The sequence below is a fragment of the Phocoena phocoena genome, chromosome 8 (assembly GCF_963924675.1).
Source record: "Phocoena phocoena chromosome 8, mPhoPho1.1, whole genome shotgun sequence".
In the NCBI taxonomy this organism is placed as follows: Eukaryota; Metazoa; Chordata; class Mammalia; order Artiodactyla; family Phocoenidae; genus Phocoena; species Phocoena phocoena.
In genome coordinates, this window is record NC_089226.1 from 103371588 (window position 1) to 103395412 (window position 23825).

The 23825-nt window shown below is 59.2% G+C and overlaps 2 protein-coding genes across 2 annotated transcripts; one reads left to right on the forward strand and one right to left on the reverse strand.

Annotated features, from left to right (window-relative positions):
- Window positions 1-2815: 2815 nt before the first annotated feature.
- On the reverse strand, window positions 2816-5677 carry AP5B1 (adaptor related protein complex 5 subunit beta 1). The gene is made up of 2 exons (XM_065882921.1): window positions 5524-5677; window positions 2816-5419 (listed from the first exon to the last, which is right to left on the reverse strand). The coding sequence occupies exons 1-2, from the start codon at window positions 5671-5673 to the stop codon at window positions 2936-2938; spliced, it is 2634 nt and encodes an 877-aa protein (XP_065738993.1). The 5' UTR covers window positions 5674-5677; the 3' UTR covers window positions 2816-2935.
- An 8549-nt stretch (window positions 5678-14226) lies between these two features.
- Window positions 14227-23434, forward strand: OVOL1 (ovo like transcriptional repressor 1). Its single transcript, XM_065882759.1, has 4 exons — window positions 14227-14326; window positions 20884-21101; window positions 22762-22951; window positions 23139-23434. The coding sequence occupies exons 1-4, from the start codon at window positions 14227-14229 to the stop codon at window positions 23432-23434; spliced, it is 804 nt and encodes a 267-aa protein (XP_065738831.1).
- The last annotated feature ends 391 nt before the right edge of the window (window positions 23435-23825 follow it).

Consider the following 23825-nt stretch of genomic DNA (forward strand, 5'->3'; position numbering starts at 1 on the left):
TATTTATCTATAGCAGAGGTTGGTGAACCTCACATTTGTTCTCTGACACAAGTACTCAGCTTTGTCATTGTAGCCATAGAGGGCTTCCCTGGTGGCACAGTGGTTTAGAGTCTGCCTGCCGATGCCAGGGGACACGGGTTCGTGCCCCGGTCCGGGAAGATCCCACATGCCGCGGAGTGGCTGGGCCCGTGAGCCATGGCCGCCGAGCCTGTGTGTCCGGAGCCTGTGCTCCGCAGCGGGAGAGGCCACAACAGTGAGAAGCCCGCATACTGCAAAAAAAAAAAAAACGAACAAAAAAAAACCATAGACAATATGTAAATAAATAAGCATGGCTGTGTTCCAATATAACTTTATTTGCAAAAACACAATGGGCTGAAAAAAAAAAAAAGTGGACTGGATTTGGCCTGTAGGCCATAGTTTTCAGGAAAGCTATTGATTCTTATTTATGGCTGTACTGGGTCTTCGTTTCTGTGCGAGGGCTTTCTATAGTTGCGATGAGCGGGGGCCACTCTTCATTGCGGTGCGCGTGCCTCTCACTATCGCGGCCTCTCTTGTTGCGGAGCACAGGCTCCAGACGCGCAGGCTCAGTAATTGTGGCTCACGGGCCCAGTTGCTCCGCGGCATGTGGGATCCTCCCAGACCAGGGCTTGAACCCCGTGTCCCCTGAACTGGCAGGCAGACTCTCAACCACTGCGCCATCAGGGAAGCCCTAAAAGATTTACTTTTAATGTGATTATTTACATTTCCAAAATCAAACTACAAAGTAAGATCTATTTAGAGAAACCTAGTGTCTATTCCTGTTCCTTGCAAACAGTTCTCTCCTGCCCTATGTGATCTTTTAAATATTTTAGTTCATCTTTCCATTGTTGACTCTTTTAAAGTGTTAGCATACATTTATGTATATTGAATTCAATTTCCTAATATATTTTTGTGGAGGATTTTTGCACCTATGTTCATGAGTGATATTGATCTGTAGTTTCCTTTCTCATGATGTCTTTATCTGGTGTTGGTATTAGGATAATGCTGGTCTCATAGAATGAATAAGGAAGTGTTCCCTCTGCTTCTATTTTCTGGAAGAGATTGTAAGGAATTGTTATTCTTTCTGAAATGTTTTTTCACAAGAAGAATTCACCAGGGAACCATCTCGGCCTGTTGCTTTTTTTTTTTTTTTTTTTAGGAGATTTTCACTAATTTTTGTTGTTGTTCATTTTAAGAAATTTTTTTTCAGCTTTACTGAGGTATAACTGACAAATAAAATTGTTAAGATATTTAAAGTGTACATCATGATGATTTGATATATGTGTCACCTCACATACCTATTATTATGTTAACAATATACAGTATTAACCATTATAACTATTAATTATTGATTCACTTTCTCGAGATATAGCTCTATTCAGATTATCTATTTTCCTTTGTGTAAGTTTTGTTACTTTGTGTCGTTCAGGGAATTGGTCCATTTCATTTATCAGATTGTGGGCATAGAATTGTTCATAATACTTATTATCCCTTTAATGTCCATGGGCTCAGTAGTGATGACCCTTCTTTTATTTCTGGTATTAATAATTTGTGCTCTTTTTTTCTTAGTTAGCCTAGCTAGAGGCTTATCAATTTTACTGATATTTTCATAGAACCAGCTTTTGGTTTCATCGATTTTCTCTGAATTCCTCCTTTCGATTTCACTGATTTCTGCTTTAATTTTTATTTATCTTCCTCTACTTGCTGTAGGCTCATATTTACTCTTCTTTCTCTAGTAACCTAAAGTAAAAGGTTAGATTATTGATTTTTATATCTTTCTTCTTTTCTAATATATTCATTTAATGCCACAAACCTCACTCCAAGTATTGCTTTCACTGAATCACACAGATTTTGACAAGTTGTATTTTCATTTGCATTTAGTTCAGGATATTTTAAAATTTCTCATGGGGCTTCTTTGACCTGTGTGTTATACAGAAGTATGTTGCTTAATCTCCAAATATTTGGGAATTTTCCAGCTGTCATTCTGTCATGATTTCTACTTTAATTCCATTGTGGTCCAAAAGCAGACTCCTGTTCTTTTAAATTGTTAAGGTGTGTTTTATGGCCCAAAATGTGGTCTGTCGCAGTGGATGTTCCATGTGCACTTGAGAACATGTATTCTTCTCTTATTGGATACAATATGCTATAATCTTTCTTTTTTTTAATGAGTAATGTTGTTCTTTCTTTATTTATTTATTGGCTGCGTTGGGTCTTTGTTGCTGCGCGGGCTTTCTCTAGTTGCGATGAGCGGGGGCTACTCTTCATTGTGGTGTGTGGGTTTCTCATCGCGGTGGCTTCTCTTGTTGCAGAACGCGGGCTTCAGCAGTTGTGGCACGTGGGCTCGGTAGTTGTGGCTCATGGGCTCTAGAGGAAGGGGCCACCAGGCCACTGCAGCTTCCTCTGTTTCTGCCCATTGGTCCCTCGTCCTATCTAGCCTGAGCTCCCTGTGCAGAGACCCTGCAAACCTCTGGAGTTGAAAAGCACTGGCTCACAGGTCAGGAGGCCCAAGTCCAGCTTCACTCTCATTCCTAAATTGCTGGGTGGCTTTGAGCAAGGCTTTTTCCCTCTCTGGGAAGCAAAGATGTGGCTATTTTTTCTCCTGCCTCTCGGGCAGGGATTCTAGAGAATCCTAGTATATCCGGGCAGGAAGGAACTTTTATGCCCTGCAGTCTGCGGGTTCCTAGCTTGGAAGCTTTCCTGGAGCCTCTGACCCCCACCCCACTGTGCCTTCCCCCAACCAGGGCCCAAAAGAAAACAAACCAGTGAGGATTGTTAGCAAATACAGGGGGCTTTGTTTTGTTTTGTTTTGTTTTTACAGAAAGGAGCTACGGGGCTGTATCCTGGCTCTCAGCAGCCCTTCTTGGGCAAGAGCCTGCAAAGGCCGCAGTCCTGCTCCTACCTGTGCCAGCCCTGGGGCTCAGCCAGCCGCTGACAGCCCCCGGAGGTAGTCCCCCACCAGAGGCAGCACGGCCCAGTCATCAGTCCGCAGGGCCACAGGCACTCCGTCTGCCTGGGCTGCTTCCAGCCGCAGCAGCAACCGCGAGTCTGGGGGCAGACGGATGGCTATAAGGTAGCTGGTCGGGGGTTGGGCCACCACCACAAAGGGCTCCAGGTGGCGGGACACCAAGGCCTCCAGCCCATGTGGCCCTAGAGGGCACCACAAGCGACTCTCGGTGCCCTTTGGCAGGCAGGAGTCCCAGAGCTCCTCGAAGAAGCCCAGCTTGGCCCCCTCGGGGGGCTGGGGGAAAGGCAGAAAGAGGTCAGCGAAGTTCACAAGCAGGGGTGGCAGGTGAGCATGGCAGGTGAGGCCGCTGGGTGTGGTGTACAGGGCGCGCACAGCCAGCCTCGCGGGAGCCGGGCGTCGGGGCTGCAGAGGCAGCAGCAGAGGGCGGGTGGGGCGGCCGGGGCACAGGCACGGCACGTGCACAGCCCCCAAGGGTGCATAGAGCTGTCTTTCCACACGGAAGCGCAGTTCCAGAGAATACACCTGCTCCAGCACCTCCACCTGGAGCTGCAGCACTGGGACCGGGCCCTTGGCTCTGTGGGGACCCATGCTTAGCCGAATCGGGGCCGGGGCCTCCTGCACCAGCAGCGCTGCAGCAAAGCCCTGGTTCTCGGCCACCAGCGAAGAGGCCAGTGCAGGTGCGGCAAGGGAGGGGCCCAAGGCCACCCCCAGCTTGGGCTCTTCCAGGTGGGCCAGGAGGATGTAGTAGAGGCGCGCGTGGTCCCGCCCATCAGGGTCCTCCAGCTGCCTGGCCAGGGCCTGCAGCAAGTCCGCCAGGCCTCCTCCAACACCTGCCCGCAGCAGGGCCCGGCAGACCTGCAGGAGGGCCTGCTGGAGACCCCAGTCCGTGCAGCGAGCAGCTGCAGCCTGCAGGAAGCCAAGGGTGGCACTCTGGGCATCCCCATCTGCCACCCTTGCCAGCATCTGCAGGTGCCAACGAAGGGCCTCATCCCTGCCTGGCCTGGACACCACCTCCTGCCGCAAGACCACCTTTAAGGGTTCCCCCAGCTCAGGGCCCACCCGATCCAAGAGATCCACGAAATGGGGAGCCAGTGCAGGCCGGGCTCGGTACAGCTGGGCCAGTCCGTGGGTCAAGGGTGTCAGCACCACAGGTTGCCCGGCCAGGCAGCGAGCAACAAGGTAGGAGGCCTGGAAGCAGAGAGTGGCTAAGGCCCGGGGGCCACCATCCAGGGCTGCCCTCTGCCGCAGGCCAGCCAGTAGCTCCTCCAGGTACTGCCGGGGGCTCTGATCCTGGCCCTTTTCCTCCTTTTCTTCGTCTTCCACACAGAGGAGGCACAGCAGATGCAGGCGGGCCAGCAGTGCCATCGGGTCATGCAGGAGACTGGGCAGGAGGCCACGGCATAGCTGGGACCCCAGCAATAGCGGGGCAGCCTCCTCGCCTGCGGGGCCCAGTGGCCAGTTCTCAGGGAAGTTCAAGAGGCAGTGCAGGTAGAAGAGATGGGCAGGCAGGGGCAGGGCCGGGTGCTGGGCAGCCAAGGTGAGCCGGCGAAGCAGCAAGGCCTCATCCTGGGCTGTAAACAGTGCCTCACCAAAGGCCGCCTTCAGAGCCAGAACGGCGTGCAGCAGCGTCAGCTGTGCTGTGCCCAGCAGCCGTACCAGCTGTGGCTTGAAGAGCACTGGTGGCTGTCCCCGAAGACCCCGCAGGGCCCAGCCCAGCAGCCACAGAAGCTGGGCCTGGGCCACAGGAGTGAGCAGGTAGGAGATGTCCAGAAGCTGGGCCACAGCAGCCCGCAGCTCCCGGGCCTCCTCAGGACTGAGCTCCAGCGTGGCAAGGCAACACTCCCCCTCCTCAGCTGGTGGCCAACTGGGTGCCTGGGGCTGAAGGTGGGCATCACCCTCCTCAGCTAGCATCCAGTTCCAGGGACCACCCTCGGTGGGACAGTCCCCAGCCACAAGCAGGCCCTGCAGGCCAGCCCTGGCCCTGGCCTGTATCACCAAGGCGTTTCGCAGGGCAAGTGCCAGCAGCAGGCTGAGTGGCTGTACAGCGGCCTCCTGCCCCAGCAGGCCCCGAAGTAGCCCCAGACAACCCCCCAGCAGCCCAGGCTTGCAGCTCTCCAGCTCCCGCAGGCACTCCCACGCTGTGGCCTGCAGGGGGCGCTGTTCCGAGGCAGGGCCGAAGCTTCTCCCCAAATCGCGGCCCGAGGCCAAGCCCAGCAGCAGGGGCAAGAGCCGGCGGGAGGCTCTCGAGGTGGGGCCCAACGCACCTCCTGCCGCCAAGGCTGTGGTGGCCGCCAGCAGAAGGGGCCGCCGTAGAGCCGAGGGCCGCGGGGGTAGAAGGACCAGGGTATCCAACAAGGAGGTGGCGGCTACTTCGGCCGCAGGAGCGTCCGGCCACAGCTGCGCTGGGTACTCCAAGCTCAGAGCCAGCAAGGAAACCTGGGGATAGGGGATTCTGGGTGGGAATCACGAAGCTGAGGTTCACGGCACGGCCGGCTGAAGGGACCACGTGGGCCAGGACACAGGTCACGCGCAGGGCCTACCTTAGTTGGCTCGCTCAGCTTCTCACTCCTCAGGTCGCTCAGCAGGTGACGACCCAGATCCTCACCCTCAGGACCTGCCATGAAGGTGGACGGGCTGGCCCGGAAGGTGCCCAGGCGCTGGGCCCAGGTTTCCCGGCTCGTGGGCCCCATGGTCAGGCACGCAAGTCCCTGCAGAAGAGCGAGGGAGGATCAGACGTGCGGCCTGGAGACGCGCGGGGCCCCAGGGCCGCCAGAGGGCGCGCGAGCCCCTGCGCCAACCCCGAAGGGGCCACTGTCACCCCAGGGCCGCCTAGCAGATCCCAACCGCCCTCGGCCACGCGCAGAGGCCAGCGGGGACCCCGCACCCGGGTCCCGAGATGAAACCCAGAGGTTTCGGGGGTGACGCTAGGGCGGGCCGCCAGGGTCCCCGGGGTGAGGAGGGCTGGCGAGCAGGGGCGGGGGTGCCGGGCAGGCAGCTAGCGCAGGGGTGCGTGCCGAGAGCTCATTAGGCCGCCTGCCTGCAGCCGGTACCGAAGCCACAGCACCGCCCCGGCGCCCGCGGTAACGGGTTGACCGCTCTCACCCTGCCTGACCCAGCGGCCGCTGGCGACCTGGCCGGCCGGCTACTTCCGGGCTGGCGGCGCTGGGCGGGGTGGGGCGGGGCGCGCGGCGCGCGGCGCGTGGGCGGTCGAACTGAGGCGGGTCCCTCTCGGGGGCGGGGCCGTAACGGGGCCACCGCCTCCCCCGCCCTCCGGGCCGCCGCCCCCCCGCCCTCCCTGCTGGCAGGTGAAGACCTGTTGGTTTCGCTGGGGCTAACTGTCCCGCTGTGCGCAGGCCCCCCTTCCCCGGAACCGCCGCAGGCCCAGGCGGAGGCGGTGGAGTTGGGTGGGCCTGGGCTCCCGGATGCCAGGGTCCCCACAGCGTGCGGACTGCAATCTCAGGGCGCTCCGGCGGACAGCGGCCCGGGCCCCGCCCGCGCCTGCCAGACTGCTGAGGATGGCAACCAGCGCGCCCCGCGCCGGCGCCCGGGCGCGGCGCAAGCCGCCCGCGGCCCCTGGGGGTGACGCGGATTGGAGTCCTTGGGGCTCCCCTTGTGGCCGCTGGGGGGTGTACAAGGTGCGGTTCTCGGGCGCCCGCAGGAACTGCGCGCCGTGGGCCCGGCTAAACCGGCCGGGCGGGCGCCGCAGGGCTTGGCTTCGCTTCCCCGACGCCGGCCCCGGTTCCCCACCCGTTCGGCTTGGGGGCGCTGAGCCGGCGCCGGGGTCGGGGCAGGCGGAAGCTGCTGACCTTTGGCGGAGGCCGCGCCGACGGTCGGCTAGGGTCACGGCAGCCAGACCAGGGTAAAGCCGGCGGGGCCAGCTGCGATGAAGCCGGAAAACAACGGGATGCAGACGTGAGGACTCGCAGGGTCTGTCCGGTCACGGGGCTCACAGTACGCTTAGCACGGACCGGGAAACTGAGGCCTTGCCGCCGCAGGAGATCTGGGGTCTGCAGTGCCCGAGCCCAGCACACTTGACTTCCAGAGGGATGGAACAGGGCTGTTTGGGGACACTCAGAGGGCTGGGCCTGGGGCTCAGCTAGCAGCCCCTCCTGGGTCTAGGGTCCAGGCTGCAGACGCCCCACTGATCGCAGATTTCCAGGGCACAGAACCGCGGGCGTCCAGACCCCACACCCACAGCCCGCCGATCTGAGTAACGCCTCTGGCTCTCATTAGCCCGCTCTGAAGATGAAACAGGCCTGAGCCCCCACGCCAGCGCTGCCAACTAGTTTCTCATCTTTCCCCGGGCTTGGCAGGCCCCTCCCCACCCCCTCCTGCTGCCCTCCAAATGGGAGGTGGTAGGGAGTGGTGAGGTAGAGAGAGCTGGAAAAGAGGCTCTCTGGGTGCCCAGGGTGCCAAGGGGATGGAGACAGGGATCCACCCCAAGGGACAAGTCCAGCTGGAAAACCCAGTCCCAGCTCCTCTGGGCCCTGGCTCAACAGTTGACTCACAGGCGGCAATCCCAAACTACTTCCCTCTAGGTGCCTCAGTTTCCCCACCTATAAAATGGGAGTGATGACTTCGGCCGGAAAGGCTGTGGAGTGGGGCTGCCTGGCTAATTAAATCTAGGATGAAAGAGGCCAGGATGACAGCAGCCCTGGGAGGGAAGGCAGCTTGGAGGTAACAGGAGCCTGTCTGGTTTCCCTGTCTGAGGCCCAGAGGGTGCTGATAACTGCACATCCCCAGCCCTTATCACTTACAGGGAGGGAGGAATGATTATTAAACCCCTTTTACAGTTGAGGAGACAGGCTTCAGAGGGTCAGAAACTACAATGCTGGCTCCAGCCCCTGTTCAGCCTCTGACAGCCGCCAGCCTTTCTGAGCCTTTGCTCCTTGGGGCCCAGGGTCTGGAGGGAGGGAACCCACGTGTAGTTCTCGATGCTGTGGTGGGAGCATCCACATGGATTCACTGAGGCTTACAGCACCCTGAGGTACCTGAGGATGGGTACCATTCACAGAGAAGGAAAGGGAGGCCCAGCGGGGTGCAGTCACTTGCTCACAGTCACAGAGCTCCTAAAAGGTGGAGCCTGGGCTTCAGGCCGCAACCCGTTGCTATCCCTGACTTGGCCCTCCACTCACACAGCTACCCTCAGCCTTCACCTTCCTGCCCAGATGTCTGCTCCCCTGTGGGAGGGTGGTGCTGGTACTCTCCCTGGCACAGGCCAGGCATAACATTGAACTCAGACCACCAGCACTGAATCTGCAGTCAGCAAGCCCGCCCGCAAGAGTGACCTCCCAGCCGAGAGGGCCCAGGTGTGGGCTGCAGCAGGTGGCTGAGCAGGGAACTCCCCACTCAATGCCCACAACTCATTTCTTCTCTTTCTGCTGAGTTTCCATCCTCCCCAGGGCATCCCAGTTCTGTGGAGACACTAGGCACACTGAAAAAAGGGAAAGTCAGTTTCCTGAGGAGTCCTGAGTCTCAGTTATCTCATCTGTAAAATGGGAGATACCCATCCTCACAGCACTAGGCACTGGGGATACAGAGATGCTTTAAAAAGAACACATCAATATGCAAATCCACAGAGAGCAGAATAGTGGGTTCCAGGAACCGGGGGTTGGGAGGAATGGAGAGTGACTGCTAACGGGTACGGTCTTTCTTTTGGGGTGATGAAAATGTTATGGAAGACAGTGGTGGTGGTTGCACAGCTCTGTGAAGATACTAAAAACCACTGAATTGGGAATTCCCTGGCAGTCCAGTGGTCAGGTCTCCATGTTTTCACTGCTGAGGGCGCAGGTTCAATCCCTGGTCAAGGAACTAAGGCCCCACAAGCTGCACAGCACAGCCCCAAACAGAAAAACCAGAACAAAACAGAACACTGAACTGTACACTTTAAAAGGGTGAGTTTTATGGTATGTGAACTATATCTAAATAAAGCTACTAAAAATGATGTTAAAAGAGGTCCCTTACGTACAGAACTTACACTGGGGGAGAAAGGAACAAACAAGACAAATCAAAATTTCATGGAATAAGAGATTCTGCAGGGACTTCCCTGGTGGCGCAGTGGATAAGACTCTGCGTTCCCAATGCAAGGGGTCCGGGTTCGATCCCTGGTTGGGGAACTAGATCCCACATGCATGCCACAACGAAGAGTTTGCATGCCACAACTAAGGAGCCCATGTGCCACAACTAAGGAGCAGACGAGCCACAACTAAGGAGCCCTGGAGCAGCAACTCAGGAGCCAGCCTGCTGCAACTAAGACCCAGTGCAACCAAATAAATAATAAATAAATAAATTTTTTTTTAATAGAGAGATGCTGCAAAAAAGAATAAGAAAATAGGGTCATGGGACAGAAGTGACTGGGGGGACAACGATTTAGCTAGGGCAGTCAGAGAGGACTCTTGGAAGAGGGCACATCTGGCTGAAACCTGAGTAACGAGAGAGCCAGTCATCAAGTGGGGAAAAGCCTTCCGGGCAGAGGGAGCAGTAGAGGAGAGGCGTGAGCTGGGAACAGGATTTGGCCAGTTCAGTGGACAGAGGGCCAGCAGTGTGGCGGGCACACACATAATCAGTGAGAAGGAAGAAGCACAGGGTCAGGCCAGCTGGGGCCAGAGCACGCTGGGCCCCAAGGACTTTATTCAGTTGTGAAGGATCAGGGTGGTAAACGTGGAGATGGAGGTGTGGGAAGATTCCAGATGCTTTGGGAGCTGACAGGACAGAACTCAGCAAGAGATGGAGGTGTGTCACCCACAGCACGTCACAGTTTGTCAGGGGCTTTGCAGGCTCCACGGGGCTACTGTCAAACAGAGCTGGAAAGGCCACTACTTGAGCCAAGCAGAGGCCTCGGTGGCCAGGGGCACTGTCGGCCTGCTATAAGGCTGAGTCCATTTTCAAGGGCTGCTAGGCTTCTGGGCAAAAGTGAATCAACAGCATCTCCTGACAGCTCTGAGGAGCAGAGCTGGAACTCAGAGCCCCCCGTACAGACGGGGCTTAGCCCAAGTCCCTGGAGACTAAGAGTCTGGGGCAGCCTGACTCTAGGTCCAGTGCTCTGTTCTGCTTGTCCTCTCAGCACAGCTCCCAAAAGCCTTTCTGCCCCGAGCCGCCATGCTTCTAAGCCCCTGCCCCACCCAACCTCATCCCGGCTCTCCCCAGAAGCCTTCTCTGAGAACAGGAAGGGGTTGTTCTAAAACCTCTCCATCCAACTCCTGCCCTAGCTCTCCCTGGGCTACTTGGGATGGGAGCCGAGCTCTAAAGGCAGCTGCCAGCCACCAGCCTTCAGGGGACATGGGCCTTGCTTGCCTGCTAGGGTTCTGCTTCCTTCATACCCCTGTCCACTGTACCAGCGGCATGGCTACTATGTCACCTGGAATTAGCACTCATGGCTCTGCCTGCAGCTGGCCCAGGCCACCATCCCCTCCTTCTTGGACTATGACGGTAGCCTCCTCACTGGTCTCCCTACTGCCACCCTCAGCACCCCTCCCCTGGTGACACACTCCTCTCCCCATAGCAGATCCAAGGCTTCCCACCACACTGAGTCTCACATGACACGACCGACCTGCCTCTCTAGGGTCAGTTCCTACACCTTCCCATCCCCTCATGATCCAGCCCCCTCGCCTTTCGGTTCATCACAAACACACACACACACACACACAGGCGCTGCTCACTCCTGCTCTGGGGCCTTGGGGCCACCTGATCCATTTACGGATCAGCCTCTTCCCTGCCCTGCGCAGCTGGCTCCTACCTCTCATTCAGATCTCAGCGCCCCTCTCACCATCCCATCACTAGTTAAATGTCCTACAACACACCAGTCATTTCCTTATTCTTCGTTTGCCTTGCGTCACAGGATACCCAGTGCTAGCATACAGTAGGTGTTCAATGAATATTTGTTGACTGCATTAAGGAAGGAGAGAACGATATCGAACTGGCAAACGATATCGAACTGGCACTGCGTGAACAGGGCAGAAGGTGCCTGCCCTTGTGGAGCTCACAGTTCAGCTCAGTGTTTACCCGAGTTCACACACATTGTCTGGTTCCTGAACCACAGGCCACACACTGGCAGCCCACGGGTCAAATCTGTCACACGACTGTATTTTATTTGACTCGTTCCACGTTTTAAAAAAAGCTAAGTCAACATTTAAAAACTGGTAGATTTCGGAGAATTCCCTGGTGGTCCAGTGGTTAGGACTCTGCGCTTTCACTGCTGAGGGCCCGGGTTTGATGCCTGGTCGGGGAACTAAGAGCCTGCAAGCTGTGCAGTGTGGCCAATAAATTAATTAATTAATCAATTAATTAAAAATTGGTAGATTTCACACATAAATCTGGATTTCTGGTTTCCAAACGGACAAAAGTGGCAACGTTGGGTTTCTGTGCTTGGATGACATGCTTGTCACTGGTCCTTTAGATGGTCACATTCTCCATGCCCCAGCCCCCATCCCTGAGAGTTGCCCTTTATCACACTGAACTTGCAGTATAGCTTTCCTCATAAGAAAGAAAGAAAATTGCTTTGTATTTATGCCTCTAGCAAATTTGGAGCATAAAAGGCTGAATGGGTCACATGAGTCAAGAAACATAGGATATTCATTCATTCAACAAATATTTATTGACAACCCACTATGTGCCAGGCACAGCTGAGATGCTGGAGATACAGCAGTGGACAGCGCGGACGAATATCCCTCCCTCCTGGGGCCTTGATCTGTACACTGTGTAACTTTCTTTCCACAAGTGGAGACATTTGAGTTGTTCCCCCGATGAGAAAGACTGCCTGTGTCCAGCATCATCTACGAAACTTCATCAGTTTCCACGAAGCCCCCTACTGTGTCCCAGCCCCTGTCAGGGTCTGGTACAACCTAAGTGCTCAATAAATATTTGTTGGGTGAATGAACTAAATTCACCTCTCTCCCAGGCAGTGTTAGTCAAACTTATTTGCCCAGGATATATTCAAAAGACAAGCAAGGGGCTTCCCTGGTGGCGCAGTGGTTGAGAGTCCGCCTGCCGATGCAGGGGACACGGGTTCGTGCTCCGGTCCGGGAAGATCCCACATGCCGCGGAGTGGCTGGGCCCCGTGAGCCATGGCTGCTGAGCCTGCGTGTCCGGAGCCTGTGCTCCGCAATGGGAGAGGCCACAACAGTGAGAGGCCCGCGTACCGCAAAAAAAAAAAAGACAAGCAAGTAGCAGGTGCTCGCTTAATGTCAATTGAACAGAAGGGTCCAGGGTAAGAGTGGAGGGTTGACAAGGGAAGCAGAGCCTGGGAAAGGAAGGGGAAGGGGGCAAACATTAGTGCCCCTGCCAGAGCTCACACCATCCTCACTGTGGACCCAAGAGGTAGATGATGGGATTCTCAGGTGACAGACGAGGATACAGCCTGGAAAGGAAAGCCCCTTGGCCAGACTCACAGGTTCCAGGAAGGAGCAGAGAAGGAGGCCCATCTGCCCCCAAAGTCCACACCTTCCCCACCCACCCAGGGAGTGCTCTACAGAAGTCCAGTGGGGGCATGTAAAGGGCCTCTGGAAGCCTCCCCCTTGAAAAACTACTTTCTTCCACTAGACGCCTGAAAGTCCACCATAAGCAGGCTGCTCCCTTCTGACTCCTGACTTTTGAACTGTGTGAATTCACTTATCAGATTAATTTCCTCCTAATCTGTTCCAGCAAACATTTAATATGTGAGAAAGGTGTATGTGTGGTAGGGACTCTGAAATATTATTTTGTTTTACACGGGGGAAGGGGGAGAGCTAAAAAGAGGAAGGGGTCCCATGCCTGCCCTTACTAGCTCAGCTGGTAAGAGAAGCCCAGTGGCCGAAGTGGCACAGTTACTGTGCCTCATGGAGGCCACCAAGTGCTCCTCAGCTTCTGAGGAGGATGGGGCCTCCCTCCAGGAGGCGGGTCCTGGGACTGGGCAGAGCGTGATGAATGGCTGGAGTGAGGGGTCCCGGGCTGCGCCTCAGCCAGGGCTGGGCTCTGAGGCCAAGACATGAGCTCCCTGACTGCCGTGGCTGCGGCCAGGCAAAGTAAGTTGGTCCTCTGCCCTCGGCTCACCTCCAGTCTTGCTGCACCTGAACTCCGGCCATTTAGAACAAAGATGAGGGAGGGCTCGCGGGGGGCGCGGGGGGCGGCGGTGTAAGCCCCAGTGACTAGGCGCTGAGGTCTTTCGGGGTCACGGTGGACTCGGAACGGTTTAAACGCCCCTTCCTCTACGAAACCTTCCACACTTGCCCGGTCAGAAGGCGGGCTCTCCTCTTTGTATTACGGCCCGGCCCGGAGAGGCCCGGCCTGCCCGCCCACCGGCCTGCGCGTTCCTGCGGCCCCGCGTGCCTTTCCGAACGGTGCCGGCGACCAGCAAATACCTCCCTCTGGGCTGAACCACGAATTGCTCAGCCAGGCGTTTGGGACCCGGGGCCGCCTGGGCCCGGGCCCGGTTCAACAAGTGTGGGCCGGGCCGCCCAGTCCCGCCCGACGGCTTCACGCCTCCCCAGGCGCCCGGGGCGCGCCGGGCCGGGCCCAGTCGGGCGAGTTTCACTTCATCGCCCTTAGAGCGTGCGAGCGCCGAATAACATTGCCCCTTCCCCTCCCTCCCCTCCTCTGCTCCCTTCCAAACTCCGAAACTCCGGTTGGCGAACGCTAGCACTCCAGCTGGGAGGTCCCCGGCGGGCAGCGGCTGGGACGGCTGGGCAGCCGTGTGCTGGGGGCCCTGCGCCCGCCCCCTCTCGGCCACCCCGCCCAGCCCGCGAGGCCACCTCACCGGCAGCGGAATAGAAACCGGTTCGACAGGTAACAAATAGGTGGGTTGTCACCGTTATTTCCCAACGCATGCGCCGTCGCTCCCCGGGCCACTCCAAGCTAATTAGCTCAGATCAGCTCCCCCCCCTCCCCGCCCCAGCCACCAACACACGCCGCTGCGAGCCAATAAAGCGTGAACCCGTCCGTCCTGCTCGCACTTTAAGACTTCCCGGGCGGACGCGAGGGACGCCAGTCGCGCCGGGAGGAGCATACCTGCCGCTTCCCCCAACGCCCGGTGCATCTGGCTGAAGGGGACCTCGTTCAGACGGAGGACGGCGACAGCTCCGCGGAGTTGAAACGGGCGCGCGCCGTCCCGGGCACGGCCTCCCGGCGCAACGCGGGACGCTTTGGCGACTTCTTCTCCGACCTGCTCCCCCACCCCCACCCCCGCCCGCCCCCAGCCCGGCCAGGGAAAGGTGGGACGGCTCCGGCTCTAGTTACGGAAGCGGCCGGTACCCGGCGAGGAGGGTTCGAAAATGCCTCGTGCGTTTCTAGTGAAGAAGACGTGCGTCTCCACGTGCAGGAGGAACTGGAGCGAGCTCCCCGACGAGGAGCGCGGAGAGATCTATGTGCCAGGTGAGGCGCCCAGTCCGCGCGCCCCGAACCCCACGCTGCCGAGAGGGCGGTGGGGCCTCGTCGAGCGGCCAGCGTGCGGGGCGCAGTGGCGCGGAGCGCGGCGGCCGGCGCAGCTGGGGCGCCCGATTTAATGTTTAAGCGGCCGCTGCCCCGTTAGCCCGCGGCGCGGCCGACCCCGGGCGCGGGGGGAGGGGAGGGCAGGGCCGGCGGAAGGAGCGGCCAGGCGGGGGCGGGGGTGGGCGCGGGGGCTGCCAGGTGGGGGCGACAGCCGTTCCCAGGACCCCGGCAGGGCGGGGGGCAGGCCTGTCCGAGGCGCGCGGGCCCGCGCGGTGCCGCTCTCCCTTCCACCGGTCCGAGCCGCGGCGCAGGGGAAGCAACGGGGTGTGTCACCGCTCAGACAACCCTCCACTCTCGTGCAGTAAATCCCGAAAGCCGGGACTTCTATGAGGCGGGAGAAGGGCACTGGAGCGGTGCCACTTAGGGGGGCAGGGAGCGAGCTGGAGTTTCTGCTGAGATTTGTGTAAATGTAAGAGAAGACCCAGAGTTGAAGCCACCTTCATTGATCTCTCCCTCTCACCCACAACACTGGCTGCCAGAAGGTCCCCGTGAGGGTCGGGCAGGCAGGAACTCCGAGCCGTGGGGAGCGCGAGACTGTGGGGAAGGCGCCGAGCTGCACCCCACTAGCCCTGAAGACAAAGGTGGGATCAGCTCTCACCTCTGTTAGAAACGCGCCTCCTTCGACCTTGCAGAGGACACCACTGAGCTGAGAGGGGTTTTAAGGAGCCCACCCCACAGCCAGGGAGCAGCCCCGGGGGAAGCTGGGGCACCCAGTTTATTTTCGGAAGACGCCTTGACAGCGTGGGAGTCAACTTTGGATGAGTAACCCCAGTTGTTTCTTCCTCCAGGGGCATCTTCCACGTTAGCCCCGAGACCTCTTCTGCGCCTTCGGTCCTCCCCCACCCCTAACAGAATCTTTGGTCGGGAGCCAGTTTCCTTCGGAACTCCCCTTCCCCAAGACTTGGGGGTGGGGCGCGGGATGCGCTGAACACCCTGCCCAGCGCCTCCAACGGGGGAGAGGTTGTAATTAACCAACCGACTTTGACCTTTGATCTGCAGGTTCCCCTGCATCGCCCCGGGCCCTGTAGGAGAGTGGTGAAATAAGGGCGGTGAGGGGCCCTGTGAGGGCTCTTGCCTCGGTTTCTGTCCTGAATAAATTGTTGGAGACTGTGGGTGTAGTGGTGGCCTGACGACCGTCAGGATCCTATGGCCTACAGGGCTGGTGGGGTGTTTCACAGCTTAGCCTTATCTCAAGTGCCTAGGCCCCTATCTACAGCCTCCTTAAAAGGTCGGGATGCGCCAGTAGTCCTGATGACCCCAATGGGGAAACTGAGACAGAAAGGGAAGTGCGCTGCCTCCACACCCGGAGGCGGATCAGGGTGTGGGCCCAGGATTCTGTGTATAGTTTCTTGCTTCTCCAAGTTCCCTGGGGAGTTGATCGGTGTTCCACCTCCAGAAGGGCCATGTGAGGGGGTGAGGGCCGCGAGCCCCCTTCCTTGCTCCTGCCTCCTCCCTCACCTGTCTGACTTGCTGCCTAGCTGCTCCTTGGGATCTGATAAACCGAACTTGGACTGTGTTAAAGGTGAGCGGAGCCTTGCTCGAGACTAGTGTGCTGTTATTTTTAGTTTTATTTCCCATCCCAATCAGTAACAGATCATGTGTTGACTTTTACAAAGGACAAAGGAATTCCGTTTGTTCAAATCATTGACTTCCTTGCATCCTAGTGATTTTCCCCAGCACAGTTCTGGTGGCCATAGTGGGAGTGGCGGGAGAGACCTGCACCCAGGGGCTGTCCCATCAGGTGCACAGGATGGTCTGGGCCACCTGCCGCTGCTGTCCAGGTGAGGGGAGCCGCTCACTCTGCAGGATCATCCCGGATGTAGGGTGGGGTCTAACCTGGAGGTGCAGGTGACAGTTTGCCAGGGAGAGTCCTGTGGGCTCAAGCAAACAGAAGTCAGAGAGCTTACTTTTGCCTCTCAAAGCCATGTGGCCCACTAGAGAGTTTTCCCAGTTTTTGGAAACGAGAAAGGGAATGTTCTCGGGCCACGCTCGGGTGCCTCAGATGGCTAGAGGGTGGGGAGTGTGTTTTGTGGTGGCCTGTCCCCTGACTGGGCCATTCCATCACCAGCCGACCGTGACCCTAAGAGCCGGCTGGGCACGTTTCCTTCACCCCACCTCACAGACTCAGCACGTTGTGACCAAGTAAGCATTGACCCCATCCGGTCCCACTGGGAGAGGCACCGGGAGGGCTGGGGAATGAAGCGTTTGAGGTCTGACCTTCCCGCCAGGGCCCTCTGAGACCCTTAGAGCAGCAAAGAATGCCTGGAAAGAAAGTGTTTACTGACTGAAGACCCTGGGCCCCAGCCTGGCAGCTCTGACTCCAGGGCCCCAGTCTGACCAGCACTCCAGCCTCTTCTCTGAGGCACAGTTCTAGAGGTTTCCCACCCTCAGTCCCCTGGGCCTCACTCTCCTCCCAAAGCTGAGGGAAAAGCCCAGAAGTGGGTACAGGGCCTGGAAGGCTGCAGGGGTGGGCAACGGCACCACTCACGCCGGGAGCACTGAAAGGGTTCATGGTTAAGTTGCCACCTGTTTGGCCCTTGAGCCCCTGCCCTCCATCTCCCCTGGCATTTCTCCTTCGTTGTGTCATTATTGACTGTGGAGTGCAGGGACTGATGCTGGTTTCTTGACGATGAACCCAGGCCCCTGTACCCAGGGGCTAAATTCCATCTCCTGGACCTAAGGGGAAGCTCCAGGAACGGGGAGGAACGGGGATGAAGTGGGGTTCTCCAGGCCCCTGCTGAGAGGAATCTCAAAAGGCCAGGAAGGCACTGGAGGTCAGAAGCTGAATGACATGCTCCAGCCATGAGCATCCTGGGGCCTCTTCCCTACCCACCCCACCAAAACCGCCCCCCCACCTCCCCACTTCAGACGGAGCGTCTGCAGTCCATTCTGCCAGTTCAGCAGCGCATGCCTACCCCAGGGGGGCAGCCAGGCTGAGGTGCGTGGGACTGGAGCGTCCTCAGCCTGGCTCTGACTAGGCAGTGTGGGCACCTGGGCAGCTCTCTCTGGGCCGAGTTAGAAAGGCTGAGAAAGTCAGCTTTGGGCCCCAGAGTACACATGTAGGGGCGCGAGGGAGTGGAGTTGGGGAGAGATTATGCCTCTGACGGTGATCATTCTGATTCCTGGGAAGTGCTGGCAGTGAGGGACGCGTCTGCCGAGCTCTCCGGGGCAGCAAGGCTGGGAGGGTAGACAGCCAGCCCACGGATGGGTACGGTGGGCTAGATGGGACTCCTAGCTGTCCCACAGGGTGCCGTCACCCAAGCTGCCAGGCTGTTTGTCCCTAGCTTGGGTGACCTGAGGCAGAATCCTGCCAGACTGTTTGTCCCAGAAAGAGAGCAGGTGAGGCCGAGTCCTCTGGGCACAGGGAGGACGGGAGCAAAGCACGGCCATTGTTGATGTCAGGCTTCTTCTTTAACTCTCTTCATGCTCAGCAAGTATCGTGTGGTGTGCCACAGGGGTGCCAGCCCCGTGCTGCATGGGAGGGAGGGAAGGAAGGGCGCAAACACAGTACGGTCCCACCGCTTGCAGCGTCCACCCTGGTGTGAGGCTGAGGTGCACGGGGTTGGTTAACTTCACTGTGGACGCGGTATGAGGAACGGTTGGGAAAGGGGGGAAAGATCCTGCCTGAGAGAAAAACTTGGCGTTCACAGAATGGAAACGACAGGCTGAGAGATGGGCCCGTTGTGTTTCCAGGGCTGCCCAGCTCTGCCAGTTGGCTGGCACTGGCTCCCTTTCAGGCCCCTGCTAGCTGACCTGGGGGCCGGAGGAGACGGGCACAGGGGACCCTGCCCTTCCCGATAAGGGTGCAAGACCGCCTAACGCCAGCCTGGGCTGTGCTGACACACTGGGCTCCCCCCCCGCCCCCCTGCCGCTTCCAGGTCAGCAGCAGCCCCAGCCCGTGGCTAGGTGTCCTCACGTCTGCTTCACCTGCTCTCCCCAGAGAGCCTAGGGCCAGGCCTCGTGCCCAGCCCTGGCCTGAGGCCTTGGATAGGGTAGGACCTGGCACCCTGTCTGGTATTTGGGCCAGGAGCTTTCAATGCAAGAGAGAGGGGACTTGCTGAAGGCCTCGGGTGGGAAGCTGCTCTGGGCCCAATGCCCACAATGTCATCCAGGTGGAGGCATGTTGGGCCGACAGAAAGGGAACCCGTGCAGCCCCTGAGGGGTAGGGAGAGGGCCTTGCCACACTCCTCAGCTGCGGGCGGGCGATGAGCAGCCACAGCGGCCGCCACCTTGCCGGAAACATCTAATTAGGGGACAGAGAGTAGCACAAGCAGGGCCCAGCCGGTTCTGCTCGCTGCCGCTCGGTGCCACCCAGTGATAGGCGCGGCGGCAGGGCCACGCTCCGGGGGTGGCAGGAAGACAGGTTTGGCGGGGCTGGTGGGATGAGGCAACCGTCCCCACCCTGACGGCCTCACCTGCCCCTCGCTCGGGAAAAGCGGCACAGGGGCAGGGCAGGCAGGCCCGCTCCCTGTCCCCGGTTCCCCAGCACTGTCATCTCAGGGCTTCTGCGGAACGGGAGAGGCGGGCCTGCAAAACAGTTCTCCCCCTAAACCTGCTTAGATCCTCAGAACCCTCACCATGGACCCCACTCTCGTGGAGGCAGGGAGCCAAGGGTGACAACTCGTTCGAGCGCAAACCGGTTAACCCTCACCTGTTGTCACTCCTCCCTCTGCTGCTCCGTGTGCAGGCTCTGAGGCCCGGCTCCAGCTTTTGGGAGCCTTGATCTCGCTCTCTGATACTGAAAGACAGAAGAGGGTAGAGGTTCCTGTTTGTCTCTACCTGGATTGAGGAATGGAAATTGTCGTCCAGTTTTGAATTCTCAGCCAAGATCTCCAATAGCTGGTAATCTGGCATAAATTGAAGCTGCCAACACTCCGACACGCCCACCCTCTGGCAGCCCCCATCCCTGTACACAGACGGCTGTCACTGTGGGAGGATGGGGGGCGGGGGGGGGGGCCTCCGAGAGCTCCGGCCTGACGTCCAGCCGTCCAGGGCTTGGAGAGAGGCCAGGCCAGGGCCAGGTGCTGGTGAATCAACTCCCGGAATGAGGTGGCACATTAGAGTCCCCGGACGGACAGACAGACGGCGCCAGTGCCAGCAGAACGGGTTTGGGTGGCGGGCAGGCGCATTCTTTCCGTCAGAACTTTGTTGTGTTTGAAGGGAGCGAGAGCGGGGGCCTCTCCCGAAACTTGGGTGCCTTCATATTCGCCCCTCCTCCATTGGTGTGTCCTCTGCTTCCAGCCTTGCCCGCTGCATCCTGCTGGGGGCCGCCCCTCCCTGGGACCCCGTCCACTGTCTCACCGGCCGGGGGCTGCAGGCGCAGGGGGCCGCCTTCATGGTTCTGAGACCCTAAGTCAACCTGCTAAGTCCCTCTCCCTGAAGCCCACTCATCCTTTCCTTCCTGTGCCCCTCTTGATTTTTCCTTCTGAGGCTTGGAAAATGTTCCTAGCTTAGCCTCTTTGGGAGAAAAATACCGACCAAACTGTAACGTTAGATTGTTTGCCTCAGCTCTGGGGGTTTGAGACTTGTCTCCTCTGTGTCACTCGGGAGAGCTCCCCTCCTGTCTAGTCAGGACGAGGGCCAAGCCTCTCCGGCCCTGTTTAGCGTGAGGTGTCTGCCGTGGGGAGCAGCGTGTCAGAGGGCTGCCGGTATTGCTGGTATCGCTGCAGCTGCCGTGCGAAGGGCAGGAGCCCAGCCCTCAAAGCGCCACAGCGACCAAGCAAGTGAGCGGTCCCTGCTCTGGGGGAGGCTTGCGTAACAGCCGGGCAGGCTGCCCAGGAGACTGTTAGGCTGCATCCACCTGCTGCTCTGGGACCTCCTCCCTGCCCTGCCCCACCCGGCCTGCTCACCTGCTAAGCTGGGCCAGCGGGAGTGGGGAGCCTGGAGCCCCAGTGAGCTGCAACGTCAGGGACAGACCACCCGGAAGGAGAGAGGGGTTAGGACCACCTGTTCCCCACGGCCAGCAGCTAAATCTGCCTGGAAGAGAGGCTCGGAGTGGCGCAGACCACCGGGACCCTTCTGGGGCAGGGATGAGTCCCTGGGTCCAGGGCCTCCAGTGGTGCCCTTTGTCCCTGCAGGAGCGTGGATGAGGCCTGGAATCCAGAGGGACTGGCCCAGGTGGGGCAGGCAGACAGCTTGGGAAGAATAATTGGCAGGGCAGCTTTGGTCCTCCCAGTTCCGCTAAGACACAAATTACTCAGCGGGCAGGCCTGTGGGCCGTGGAGCTTGGCTGGCGTCACCTGTAATTACCTTAATTGGGTGGGGGGAGGGAGGTGCGGCATGCAGTGGACTGGGGGCAGCCCTGCTCTGCCACATGCCTGCAAGGGGTGGGGCAGCGGCTCCACGGTCCAGCCAGCTAACTGCCAGGGAACCTTCCGGAAATCCCACGCAATCCCCTTTTCTCCACCAAGCCCCTCACTTGGCTGTTCTTCTCTTCCCAGTCAGCCTAGGCTTCTGCCCACCACAGCCCTACAGGGAGCCAGAGCCATCAGTGGCCGAACCCCCTTCTTGCCCCCTGGCTTTGGACATGAGCCTTCGGGACTCCAGCTATAGTGTGACCCCAGGACCCTGCGTGGTGGCCCAACTGCCCTCCGAAGACACGAGCCGCCTGGCAGACCCACAGAGCAGGGACCATGGCTTCCTGCGCACCAAGATGAAGGTACTGACCCTCACGCTGTCTCCAACGACCAGGGGCACGTGTATCCTCCTGGGTCCAGCCCACGAGACGTGGCACAAATGAGACTTAAGCAGAGATTGGCCTTGGATCTGGGTCTAGGTTTCTGCAGAGAAGTGCACCTCACTGGAGCACGGACGGGGGTGGGAAAGAAGAGAAGTGGGTCGGAAGTGAGAATGCCCATGCGCTGGGAAGAAGCAGTGAGGTTCCAAAGACGCTTAACCCTTTGGAGTCCTCTCTGGGGGTTGTTTAGCTTCATTTCTGGTCTTGAGGGGAGGCACCTCTTTACACAGAAGTCCTAGGAGAAGTGGGGAAGCGTGAGCCTGGCTCTGCAAGCTGGCCTGGGCCTGCGTCTCCGCCGCCTGAGAGTGAGGTCTGGAGTCTGCTCGGTGGTCGACTCCCTGCGCAGGTGCCCGGCGGCAGTCTCCGCCTCGCCCAAGCGTGTGCTTCCATCCCGGAGCCTTGCGTCTGGGGCGGGGCCTGGTGAGCGCCCCCTTCTCAGCAGCAGAGGCAGGAAGGAGCTCACAGGAATGCCCCTGCTTTCCAGCGTGCAGCGTCCAGGCTGTCTCTGGCTGGGCCTGCATTCCTGAAAGCTCTGGGATCTGGAAGCAGTCATCTAGAGGAAGGGCTCCCGTGGAGCTTTTCTGTGAGCCAAAAGACTGGAGACAACTGGCCGTGCAATGCTGTTCCCGCCTCTCTTAACTGCGGTGGCCACATGTTGTAATCAGAGGGGAATCGCCAAGACATGTGCTGGGCGGTTGGCCGGGGAGCTGACACAGTGCCCCTGATCCCCGAGGGCCCTTCCTCCCACCCCTTAATCCCAGTGGCTAGGGAGCGCGTGGAGAGAGAGAGCAGGGGGCACAGGACAGCAGATGTGCCAGAGGAGCGAGTCCTGACCCCAAAGGGCTTGCTTAGCTAGCAGCAAGGCATTTACCCGGTGCCCGAAGGCATGGGGTGATGGGGTGCGCCCGGTGCCCAGGGAGCTCGGGAGGAGTGGCCAGCGACAAGGCCACCACAAAGCACAAGTAACCTCTGAACATTCACAGAGGTAGGGCGTTGAGGCCACGTCTCCACTTCTGAACAGCTGTTCCATAATTACAAAGAAAATGAAAAAAGTTTATAAGCAAGAGAGTCATCAGGGTGGCAAAGGGACTCAGACCAGACCACGTCAGGCTCGAGGAAGGCCAGGGGCGGGGCTGGCCTGCGAGGGGACTCCAGGCTCCTAGCGGTGGCCTCAGCCTGGGAAGGCTGCACGGAGACCGCGTCGTGGGCACTCTTCCCTGTCCTAAGGCTTAGAATGGGAACAGAGGGCAGAAACTACAGAGAAAGATTTGGGCTCAGTGAAGGGAGGACTTTCTAACGGGTAGAGTTACTGAATCGGGCTGTTTCTGTGGGGAGATGGCCACAGATGGTAAGGAAGGGGCTGGGTGGCGGCCCTGCACAGAGACTCAGGAGCCCATCAGGAGGCGGACCTTCCTTCCAGCTCCACCACCAGACCTCCGGGAGCCAGCGGCACAGAGGTGTGGCCCCTGGGGTGGGCACCGCCCTCCTCACGTGGCTGGGGGCTGGTGTGTGTGTCCTCGCAGTCTGCCACCTGCGGCCCCACCTCCTGGGTGTCCGTCACAAACCCCGTCCTCGCCCACAGGTGACGCTGGGGGACACTCCCGGTGGAGGCCTCTTCCCCTGCCACATCTGCCGGAAGGCCTTCGCCTACCAGCGCATGCTGAATCGCCACATGAAGTGTCACAACGACGTCAAGAGGCACCTCTGCACCTACTGCGGGAAGGGCTTCAACGACACCTTTGACCTGAAGAGGCACGTGCGCACCCACACTGGTAAGAGGAGCCCGCCCGGCGGAGGCCACGGCCGCGGCCGCCGTGCTGCTGTCCTGGGCCCCGGGGGGCCTGGGAGCTCTGGGCAGACGTCCTCCGCGGTTCGCTGGGGAGCTGGAGTCGGGCAGGCCGCCGGGCGCTCCTCTGCCGCGGAGTCGGGTCCCTGACGCCGGCACTGCCCTCCCCGCAGGTGTGCGGCCCTACAAATGCAGCCTGTGTGACAAGGCCTTCACGCAGCGCTGCTCTCTGGAGTCTCATCTCAAGAAGATCCACGGCGTGCAACAGAAGTACGCATACAAGGAGCGGCGGGCCAAGCTGTACGTGTGCGAGGAGTGCGGCTGCACGTCTGAGAGCCAGGAGGGCCACGTCCTGCACCTGAAGGAGCGCCACCCTGACAGCCCGCTGCTGCGCAAGACCTCCAAGAAGGTGGCCGTGGCCTTGCAGGACACCGTCACCTCCCTGCTGCAGAGCACTCACCACCTCTGAGCAGTGGTGCCCTGGCTTGGGCAGCCCCGAGAAGGCGAGGGCCGCCTCCCTGCTGCCCGGCCCGCCCGCCCTCTGCGGCCTCCTGCCGGAGCGCCAATGACCTGGCGTGGAGCCCGTGGGCACGTGTGCTCGCTCGGGCCAGTGCTGACCTCTGCTCGCATTTGCGTCGGTGTTTGGGGGGCAGAGGCCACTCTGAGCCCGGGCAGACATGTGTAACTGTGGGGCGGGCGGGGCGGGCCAGGGCTGCCTTCGATTTGAAGCAGCTCGGGTCCAGAGACAGGACTTCCTTCCCAGAGGAGGTACGTGAGGGCGATCCTGTTGTCCTCTGCTTCTGGAGCAGCGGGGGGATGGGGGGCTGCTGGTCCCCCGTGGACGGCAAAGTCAGGCGCTC

Bases quoted from the DNA above. Each gene is read 5' to 3' on its own strand.
- AP5B1 (XM_065882921.1), bottom strand. From the start codon at position 5,673: ATGGGGCCCACGAGCCGGGAAACCTGGGCCCAGCGCCTGGGCACCTTC. The intron at 5,420-5,523 runs GTAGGCCCTGCG...CCCTATCCCCAG, and splicing joins AGCTGAGCGAGCCAACTAAG to GTTTCCTTGCTGGCTCTGAG.
- OVOL1 (XM_065882759.1), top strand. From the start codon at position 14,227: ATGCCTCGTGCGTTTCTAGTGAAGAAGACGTGCGTCTCCACGTGCAGG. The intron at 21,102-22,761 runs GTACTGACCCTC...CCTCGCCCACAG, and splicing joins TCCTGCGCACCAAGATGAAG to GTGACGCTGGGGGACACTCC. The intron at 22,952-23,138 runs GTAAGAGGAGCC...CCCTCCCCGCAG, and splicing joins GCACGTGCGCACCCACACTG to GTGTGCGGCCCTACAAATGC.